General features: G+C 40.9%; 1 protein-coding gene across 1 annotated transcript; it reads left to right on the top strand.

Moving 5' to 3' along the window:
- The first annotated feature begins 761 nt into the window (after positions 1-761).
- Positions 762-3,677, top strand: LOC118339005 (cyclin-dependent kinase inhibitor 1B-like). The gene is made up of 3 exons (XM_035676512.1): positions 762-1,562; positions 1,933-2,094; positions 2,448-3,677. The coding sequence occupies exons 1-2, from the start codon at positions 1,160-1,162 to the stop codon at positions 2,079-2,081; spliced, it is 552 nt and encodes a 183-aa protein (XP_035532405.1). The 5' UTR covers positions 762-1,159; the 3' UTR covers positions 2,082-2,094; positions 2,448-3,677.
- The last annotated feature ends 6,955 nt before the right edge of the window (positions 3,678-10,632 follow it).

The following is a 10,632-nucleotide window of genomic DNA, read 5'->3' as shown; positions in this document are numbered from 1 at the left end:
TTTTTTTCTTTTTTTTTTAAAGCTGCACCGCTTTCTGTTTCTTTTGTGTTTTAAATTCTAAGCACACACAAGCAATTACAACCAGTGAAGCACAGTAACCACCCCTGTGGCACCAGTGGTAAAGTCTGACAGTGATAGGCACCGTGCCAATGATGACGGAAGGCTTTTCTGCTCCGGAGCTGATGTCATTGTGTGCCAGGAGGCAGATTTGTGGCTATTTTGCTGTTTTCCTGCCTAAAAACCTCACTTTACTGTCTCATTGTCCTCCAATAACCTTGAAACTGCAACTGAAAGGATTTACACTGATTGAATCAAGTGTGCCTAAGCAGTTTATGTGACACCAAATCAGATCAGGCTGCCGCGACGTCTGTCAGCATTCATACGATCATTTGATGATTGATTCCTGTGATAGTATTACCAGCCTGGAGCGAGGCCTTGGACTAGAAACTCCTGTGGGGAGAGAAATCTGTTTCCAGTGTTGTTGTCTTATCAGGTTTTTATCCAGCTCATCTTACAGTGCATGAATTCAGCATACAAATAACAGTTAATGAGATCAAATGATATCTATGACCTTTGGGTGTTCAGTTAAATGTCTAATCTGATCTGTGCTCTGATAAATAAGGTGCTAATGGAAAGATAAAACACATCACACACTCCTCTGTAACCACAATCTCTCTTCCTTTCGCTCTTTCTTGTGTGTTTAACTAATGAAACAGATGAATTAGGCCATATTCATGTGTAGAGTTAATCCAATCCAGCTCTGTGTTGTTGTTGCCCCTGTTCGACTTTAAGAGAGCTCTATGGGCGGTCCTACTGCACAGACCAATGAATCGCCTTCTCCGTTTAAATAGACCTTGATGTTAACTTCTTCACTCACAGCTCCCTCTAACGCCATGTTGGCTGTTATGACTTAACTTGTTTTCATCTGCATTTACTACGGACTTGACAGGAGTGGCTTTCTTAAACCCCCCTTGCGCCTTTGGAGACTCTTTATTCCACTTTTGCGCGTACGCGTTTTGGATGATACGCGCGGAGTACGCATGCATCATCCCCGTGACTTTGCATTTGAGAGGAATACTACTTGGAAATAGAAGTTTGAAAGGGTTTGGTTGTTGTTTGTGTGTTTTTTTTTTTGCCCCCCCTCCCCGCCCCTTGTCATATGTGCAACAAAATGTCAGATGTTCGCCTTTCTAATGCGAGCCCGACAGTGGAGAGAGTGGATGCGCGGCAGCCGGACAACGTCAGACCTCCGGTTAGCAGAAACCTTTTCGGCTCACCTGACCGAGAGGAGCTACGGAGGTATTTTGCGGATTCGATTGAGGAAGGCGTGCGGGATTTTATGGATGAGTATAATTTCGACCCCGTCAACGACAGACCGCTCTCTCCGCGCAACTACGAATGGCAGGAGGAACGCGACCCAGCGGAGTTTTTTCTCAGACCGCCTCACGGGAGCCAGCGGCCCGGAGAGGAACACCGGCAGGACGCCGAGGAGAGCGGTGCGCGGCGGACGGGTCGCCAGCCGGAGAGAGGCGGCTCGAGGAAAAGAGGCTCGGGAGCTTCAGGTGATTCACTTTGACTTATTAAGGCTGTGTCTGTGCGCGTCTCTGTCGCAATGCAGAGGCGCGAAGCAACAGTTGTGTCCGGGGTTCGACCGTGAGGCTGCGCGGATCTCCGTGCAGAGCGGTACGTGTGCCGAAGAGGCTGTACGGACGACACAGTAACGTGATCTCTCATTATGAGCGACCACGTAGTGCACACGTCGCGCTTATTACATGGCAGTTAGCACATTTTTCATAACTCGGGTTCGGTTGTAACATTTCTCCGCGTCCCTCTCCGAGGATGGCAGGTGCCTTTCTTTTCTTTTTTTAAAGCGGACGTGCAGCTCCGCACACACTCACACACTCCCCTGACAACTTTGTTGTGTCCTGCCAGGTCCCTGCTCCAGCGAGTGTCAGAGTAAACGGTCGCATACCGACGGAGACGACGATGAAGACCATTCGGACGGTGCAGCGAGTCAGGCTGTGGTGAAAAGCGCGGAGGAGAGACCGAGCAGGCCGGAGAGCAGCGCCGAGGTCCAGTGAAAAACAGTGCCAGGTTAGAAATCATTACCTCACTATTCCACTGTTATGAGCGAGTATGGATGGGTAACAGCGTGCATGTTTTCTGTGTGTCAAACACCAAGCATCGGCTCTTATATTGGATGCCAGTAGTAGTTGTGTGTGTGTGTGCTTGTTTATCAACAGCGTCAGTAACGCATTCACAACAGCTGTAAACACATTTATTTCCTGCACGTCATCAGCCCTTCAAACTTGCATATTGTTTTTTTTTTTTTTTTTGCATGCTATGACTGTTCAGCCTCTGCGTGTCTGCAGGAGGGATATCAAGCATGAGCAACTGCTTTTTCAATTGCACCATTCAACAGCCTGTTTCCTCTTTGTGCCCCACAGAGCGGGGAGACCTGTTGCTGGTGGAATACTGTAGCCTTTCTCATCACCTGACAGATGGGGAGAAAATATAAAAGCAGCCTTTTCCTAAAGAAGGGAGGAGGAGAGGCTTGCACAAGCACTGAATATGTACACTATCAAGTTTTGGCACTCATTTCAATTAAATTGCCTCAGAAGCAGCAGACAATGTAGCAGTGTGCAAATGGATTTTTGCTCATTTTTTTATCTACTACCTATGTTTCAGATGTAGCACATAAAAAAAAGCATATTATGCTTTTCATACCTTTTTTTTGTTAAATGTATTTGAATAAGTGTGTGAATTTGACTCAGGAAGTTGCAGTGCAATTTCCAACAGAGAAATATTATTTTGTTAAAGTGGTCATATTGTGTCATTATTCAGGTAATTGATGTAAGTTAAAAATGCAGATTTCAAAAGTCAGGGTTATGTGGAAACAAAATGTCTTCTTTGTCTTTCTTTTTTTTATGGCTTTATTTGTCCCAGTGTTATACATCTTGTTGTTGAAGGCCCAGATGGCCACACTGTAAGTTGAGGGTCCATCTAACTGGGAACAGCCATGACAGATAAAGTTTACATGCAAATAATGTCTCCTTATTTCCCCATTTTTATTTCATTTTTTACATATTTTTTTAAAGGGGTTTTTGCCAAAGTTTGTGCCTTTTTGTTCTGGGGTTGAGGGAGTGGGGTGGGAGGGTTTTAAACTGCTGAGCAATATCCAACCAAATTTTAACTATTTGCTAATAATCCTAAGAATTAGCTTTTATTTTTAAATTAGGTGAGTTAATATTTTAGTGGCTTCTAGGTCACATATCCTGCCCATTGTAATAAGTGGTGTAGTCCAGGTTAACATAGATAAAATATGTTAAAACCAGTGGGCTACTTATGCAAATATGTGAATCAAAGATTTGTGGTGTGGAATTCATGTGGAACATGTAATTGCACTATTGTTAATTTCTCTTTTTTTTTTTAGGGCAGAAAAACAAAGTGACACTGCCTCATTTGGTGTAAAACTTTGAAGTGTACCTGTGTGCCTTTTCTTTTCTTTTCTTTTTTTTGAAAAACACTGAAAAAATTATACTAACTTATTTATGTTGAGCTTTTTGTTGTGGGTGTATGTACAGCTTCCCAAAGTGACATTTTTGTAAATATATATTTTCATTATTGTTTTTAAGATAAATAAACTGTTGCAAAACTGAGCCTAATAATCGATTTTATATACAGTGTTTTGTATTTTTTTTCCTTTTCTTCAATCTGCAGTTTGATTGATTAAAAAGCAACGCTGGTGTAATTAATGCATATGCTCACTATTTTGATTGCACAGCACACAAGCACTCCACCATTACCAAACACATTTAAAGTTTAAAGTGATCCGCCCATGTAAACTGATGGAGACACAGCCATGTTATTAATGTGTCCTTCAGACACTGCAGTAATAGGATCGCTAGCTTTACCATAATTTATCAACAGTCTAAAGAATCATAAATAACGTTATAAAGAAATTTAATGTCTGTCATGCTATATAATAAGGTTTTAGTGTCCTTACAGTATTTACATGTTTTTAAATAATAAATCAGTTTCTGTAGGAACCTGACTATCAACAGTCTCATAATTTACCACTATTTCCTATGGAGCTAAAGCTGTACCAGTAATATTTGATACAATAAATAACATTGTGTGTGTTGCTAGACTAAAATCCAGCACACAGTGTCCATCTTGAGTGCAGATACAGCACCAGAGTACAGGCTGTGACTGTGCTGGCTGGTTTTAGCCCAGCTCTGCCTCTTAAGTTGAAAACAACAAGGGTAGGTCGTGAGGAAAAGAGGGGGAAAAAAAGTTTTTAGTTATTGGCTTTCCCTGGCTCCAATCACAGCGGAGAGACGAAAAGCAGACCACTTAGGAGCCAGCCAGTCAGAGAGCTGTGGGAGGGAGCCCAGGACAGCACAGGCTGTTCTTTTCATAAAACACACACCACCCAATTAGTTTCATTGGCTGCCTCTTTCCTGTTGATACCAGCATGTAGGAGTCAAATGCAGAGTGAGTGAGAGAGAGAGATATTCCTATAATATCTCATACTGGCTGTGTGTGAAGTAATTACTAGTGAGCTCATGGCCTTTCTGTAAACTTTTGGAGAGGATTGTAACACTTTTGAACACATTGCTGCTCTCCTGTTTGACAGTATTTTGTTATTTGTTACTTTTTAACACAAGAAATGTCAGATAAGATTTATCATGTTTAAATGCATCAGCATTATCACAATGCTGTCTTGAAATGTAATGCAAACATGTTTTCACAAAGAAAATCCATAATCACTTCCACTTTCAGGAAGTTTTCAGTCCTGGTAGTTTGTGTGTCAGAACCCAGTCCTGTGTTTTTGTTCTGTGTTCTACTTACTTAGATTTCAATCAAATTTGGTGGAAACAAATCATTACTTTTTTATGCTGATCTGGGTACAATAGCGCCACCATGTGGCATTTTGTAAAACACTTGATCTGGGAAGTGTAGAAATAGTTTTTGAAGGAAACTTTGGTTAAAGAAGAATCTGTACGGACGTATCCACGCCCATATCCACTTAAACATAGGTTGTCATTTTTATTTTTCACCATTAATTCAACATTCTCCAAATCTGTTACACAACAAATGTGGATGTGCATAAAACATGTTGATTTGTTTCTTCAAATGCTTCATGCCTTTAACCTGTTATTAGGCATAACCTATTTGGCATAAATGCAACAACTTAGATTATTTCTGCCCGCATCAACTGCCAGATCATTTGTAATTCTACTGACGGCTTTATCCTATAGATGAGGCAACAGCTACATGATACATATAGAGGGACATCTGGTATTTGCCAACCTGGGTGCTGGGTCTCGTATTTTTGTCCATTATGACTATTGGTCATGATAGTAATTTACTCACCACCTTCACTACAGAGATTTGGGAAACACAGACTCTTGCAAGAATCAAGTTTATCAGGACAAGGAGCGCAGCTTTTCAAAAACATTAATTTAATTTAGTGGCTTTGAGACATAGCTTTTACAGTAATACACCAAGTGCAACTTCAACTAATAAAGCATAATAAGCATATACTAATAATTTGCAGTCAGAGTGTGCCAATGTATGTCCAAATGTATGCTGATGACATTGTAATATGTGCACATAGTAGAACTGAAACTGAAGTTGCTTACTAACTCATAAACAACACATGTTTTTTTAACAGCACCTCTGCTGTTGGAGCCAACAGTTTTGAATCAGAACAAGGGTTACAGGTTGCAACTGAACTTAAAGGGAATAGTTTAACAGAAAGTCACTGCTGTCAGCCAAGAAACAGTCCAGCACATAAAACATACCCCTGTAAAACATTTAGCAACATGTTGTTTTTACACATTGTTTTTGTGCAGATTAAACAGATATTACGTGTTACAGTGAACCTTGGAGGTGTTAGTCAAATGTGTTACCTTGAGATAGTGCGAGGCTAACTGTTTCTCCCTGTGTATTCATGTTCAGCTTAGCTTGCAGGCTAACTCTCTGCGAGGAAGTTAATGAGCATATTCTCCAAAATGTCAAACTATTGAAAAAAGGCTAAATTGAGTCAAATTCAGTAGAGACAGGCTGCATGTTAACTGTGGTGCCTGACATGTACAATAATAATCTCTCACATGATTTATTGTTTAACAAGCTAGGGCTGGCTAAGCACACTACATTGAAGTCAACAGTTTGAGATGGTAAAGCTAGATTAAACCTGTAAATGTCTTCTGTGGAGAACTGTCAAAATTGTTACTTAATGCATTGTTTTTATTAACAGATTAAAACTAATCTTTTGGTGAAGTCTACATTTACAGTATACACACTGACCCTGTACTTGCATTCAGTCACACCAGTCAGGAATTATACGCCTAATTGATTTTAAGGAGTGTAAAGAATCTTAAAAAATGTACACACAGTAGGCCCAGTTCAGCCTTTCATTCACTTCTGTGAAGAAAAGTAAATGTAAAGTAAACTCACTAAAAGTAAATTGCCTAATAGAACAATGGCCAAGCACCAGGGACAAGAAAACAATGAATTTGTCAAGTAAGAAGCCTATTAGGTATGTATGATTGTTAAAAAATACGGACAGTGATTGTATAAAAAGTAAACAGGAAGTTATGTGCTTCTTCTTGCAGTTACTGAGTTCACTATTACAGTTAAATTAACTGTTTCGATTAGAATATGAAATATCCATAAAATATGTCACTTAGTCAGGGGTTATCAGTTTACTAAATGATAGAAAAGCGGTCCCTTAAGGAAAAAGGTTGGGAACCACTGAATTAAGGTGTATTCAGTCTTTCACAGTAACAGAACATTTACATGATGTTTGCTGTATGTGACAGTGAGTTCTGGTAATTGAAATGCCACTTGTCTATTCTTTTTCCCAGATTTCCTACTACACTGTAATGAAAATAATACACAAAGCAGAAGCAGTTTCACAAAGTCAAGACAGCTGAGTGTTCAGAATGATCTCCACTACAGGCAACTAAAGGACACATTTCAGCACCAGCAGGATTTCGGAATCCTGTACCAAAGCAACGATAATATGACCATTAAGGGTCCAACCTCTCCAATTTGGATCTGGCCTTTTAGGCCTGATAGGGTCAAAAACTTTCAGGTGGTTACAATTACACTGTCTTGCTTAGTGTCCTCATAAAGGCAAGTGTAGTTCCAGTTTACCCTCTCTTTGTTCACCCACACTTCACCTGATAAGACCTCTTCTAAGGGCTGTGTGGGCATGTACGGACATGACTGACACCTCCCTGATTAGTTTTTTGTCAGGGGCAGGGGGATAAGTTACACCTTTATTACTGATGTTCATCACGTGGCTCTCAACTTCAACCTGAAGAGAGGTCTAATTAGCTGGAACTCAAATCACCTGAGTGGATGGGCATGAGTCTTTAAAAAGTTCTTTAGCCCACTGTAAGCCTGCAGTCACACCCTTTAGCTCCCACTTTGGGGGAATTTTGCCATTATACATGAGCGTCAAGCCTAAAAACAAAGATTTCACCAACAGTATTAGAAGGCAGCTCTTGAAGTAGAGCGGGTGGAACCTTTCAGATAGAACAAACACAACCCGAAAGGTCCGACAGGAGCATAAGAGCTAAACCTTTGACCTCAAGGTGGTGCAGGAAGAGAGGCAGTAGTCTTACAGTGTGCCATGATGCAGATATGACATCACCGCTTTAAAGAATTTCAGAGAGCTGTGCCAGGCATGACCTCAAAACCACGGCCGATATAGGTTGTGTGTTTATGTGTGTGTGTGTTACCCCAGACTGACCCTGTTCACCATTAAACTATAGCTTGGTAAAAAAAAAAAAAGACACCCACACACTCATGCACACAAAGCCGCAGCCTCATGTTGACTTTTACCAGTTGCGCCTATGTTTCAAGAAGTATGAAGAGTTTAATCAGTCCCTGTGCACACCGGTTCACTGTGAGCCGTCCTGGGTTCGTGTCCAAGTCAGGAAAACACTTCCATATTTCCAGTGTTAAATTTGCAGGCCCCTAATTGTTGCTGCAGATAACGAGAGGAGAAATGGGTCATAAAAGTCTGACATCTTGGAGCTGACGCTATGAATAGATATTCAGCAGAGGGCCTACAAAGTATGAGCTCATAACTTGGCAAAGTATGCTGGGGGGGGGTTGTTTTTTTACGAATGTCTTGTTTTATTCTGGAAATACAACTTCCCCATCTGTTTCGTGTTGTTATTAATTTGTCTGATTTTTTTACTTCATTTAAATTTTTTACAAGGGCAGGGCTGCTTTATTTTTCCGCTCCACTCTGCCTCATGGTCATGTGCTCTTGGCAGCGGTGAGAGTAGGAGAGATGAAGTGGAGATAGTTAGGAGGGAAGAAAGAAAAGAAGGAAGCAAGAAAGAAAAAGAAGGAAAGAGGCAGAGAAGGATCGAGTCAAAGGGAGGAAAGAGAAGACGGGCTTTTTGGCTGTGTCTTGCTGCAGCCTGGCCAAATCACGTCCAGTGCAGGATGTAAACAAACTAATCTGCCAATGTGAAGTTTTTACACATTTTGGTTCGCTCTGGACTGTGTGACTCATGCAGCCTGACTGTGTGGCCTCAGAAGCTGGCTTGCCTGCAGCTACAGTATTGGAGTGTTTAGTTTGCCTTGCAGCAAGACGGTGCAGGCCTGCTGTGTTCTCTGCTAATGCATACAAATGCCCTTTGATAAAGTGGATAGAAGCAAACAACTCCTGCCTTCTCAAAAATACAAGCACTATGAGCTGTCTGTACATACTGACATTCAATTTGACAGCACGAAACTTAAATTTAACCCAAATTTGTCATTCTGAGGTTTTTCTGTTCTACTTGATTTGGCGACACCTGTGGTTAGTGGCGGTAACAACAAGTGCAGTCTATACAGCTGCAAACACTCCTTGAGCAACTACTTTGTCAGAAGTACAAGAGATGAGCAATTAGTGTATCTGTTTACAGTGCAAGAAAACTTACTCATGGTCTTTGAATAAAGATGGCAGTAAAATAAAAGTATTATTACTATGGGGCGATGCAAATTTTTCCACACAACAGGATACCTAGGGGACAGTAAAATGAGTAGGCCACATTTATATTTTAAACTGACAAATTGCAGATGCATGTTTGATGAGTAATGAGACTAACTTTGTCTGACATTTTATAGATAAGAATTAATTAATCAAGAAAATAATTGCAGATTAATCGATAATGAAAATAATCATTACTTGCAGCCCTACATTGAATGGCTATTAGTGAGGAAATGCTATCAAAAACAGGGTTTCATTGATTATATGAAAATCTTAAGGACTGCAACTGGTGTCTTTATAGATAGAAGACACATGTCAGGTAATTATATTTTTACTAAATGAAACCATTATGTTATCTTAAACTGTTCTATGACCTCAAGGCTGGCTGAGTGTTCTCTTGAGTTTTAAAGACCTACACACACACACATGAATACATCATCGTAGCCCCTCTTCTATCCCTTTGTGGGTCACATGTCTTTGATTTCTTTCATCTGGCCCTGAGGGTTCGATGACATGTGTGTGGGGGAACAACTTGGTTGAAATAAGGCAGCAATCAACTGCAGAGGTGACTCGTGCTCTAGCGAATAACCCTGGGCCATGTCTTTTCCTCATATACATCAAGGTTCAAACAGCTGGGAGATGGCACGCGAGCCCGTGTGTGTTTGTGCGTGTGCACTGAGGCAGTAAGTTTGAAAGATTTGCCCCCACTACCTTTGCAAAATCCATACTGGAATGCACTACAGGTGAATTTAGCTCTAATTATTACCTAGTTTGAGTAATTGTTCATGTCTTTTTGCTAGCTGGTCTGCACGCAAACATTTCATGCAATCATGTAGATATAATCAGTATCAATAAGTAGTACTTGCTGCCTATTCTTTGAAGTTGGTGAGAAATAGCTGGTTACAGGCATGGATCAGTATCTAGTTACTGTAATGTTGTATTCATTATGTATTTGACATGGTATTAAATGCTGCCAAGATACATTTGTGGGTGGATATTATGCAATGTATCTGTCAGTGTGTCACCTCAACTACATATTAACCAGAAGGTTTTGCGAAAAAGTAAACAACTTTGAAAGGAAAACTGGTCATGGATGATACCTGAACACTTGGCCTCTTAAGTGGGGGTTTTTGGTGGTGAGTAATGTTTGACCTGAGTACAGACGTGTGGCTACAGGAAGTATCAGCACTCACAGGTCAGGGTGAGGTCAAAACAAACTCTTCTAATGTCTGTGATTGGTGCTGTGATTGGGTGAGTGTGGGTCACGACCCTCTGAGGGGGCAAATGTTAAAGGCTAAATCCTGGGTTTTCTTTCTAAACGAGGGCGAGGGAGGTTCTGTGATGCCTTGTGGTATGCTTTTTCTAAGTCAGGACATGTGAACAGTATGCTTCTCTCTTTTCACCAGTGTTGTTATATTTTAGTCGTTTTGATGACAGTCATCCTCCATCAGTGACGTTCCAGCCTCCCAGACCAGAGAGCTGACTGCTGAAAAACATCTTAGTTCAAATTTAATCCAGAAGAGACACAATGAGTGAATACAGCCACTCTAGCTGCTCTGTGAGGCTCTATAGGCACAGTAGTGCTTTGAACTGAATCTTCTTCTTCTTCATGTCTTTCGGGTCTGGTC

This window comes from Morone saxatilis, unplaced genomic scaffold, assembly GCF_004916995.1.
Source record: "Morone saxatilis isolate NCDOM2014 unplaced genomic scaffold, NCSU_SB_2.0 Contig10, whole genome shotgun sequence".
Classification (NCBI taxonomy): domain Eukaryota; kingdom Metazoa; phylum Chordata; class Actinopteri; family Moronidae; genus Morone; species Morone saxatilis.
Note: the sequence above shows the minus strand (reverse complement) of the source record. Positions and strands in the feature narration are given on the sequence as shown.

Excerpts from the sequence above, each read along its gene's own strand:
- LOC118339005 (XM_035676512.1), top strand. The coding sequence starts at position 1,160 with ATGTGCAACAAAATGTCAGATGTTCGCCTTTCTAATGCGAGCCCGACA. Across the intron at positions 1,563-1,932 it reads AAGAGGCTCGGGAGCTTCAG|GTCCCTGCTCCAGCGAGTGT; the intron begins GTGATTCACTTT and ends GTGTCCTGCCAG.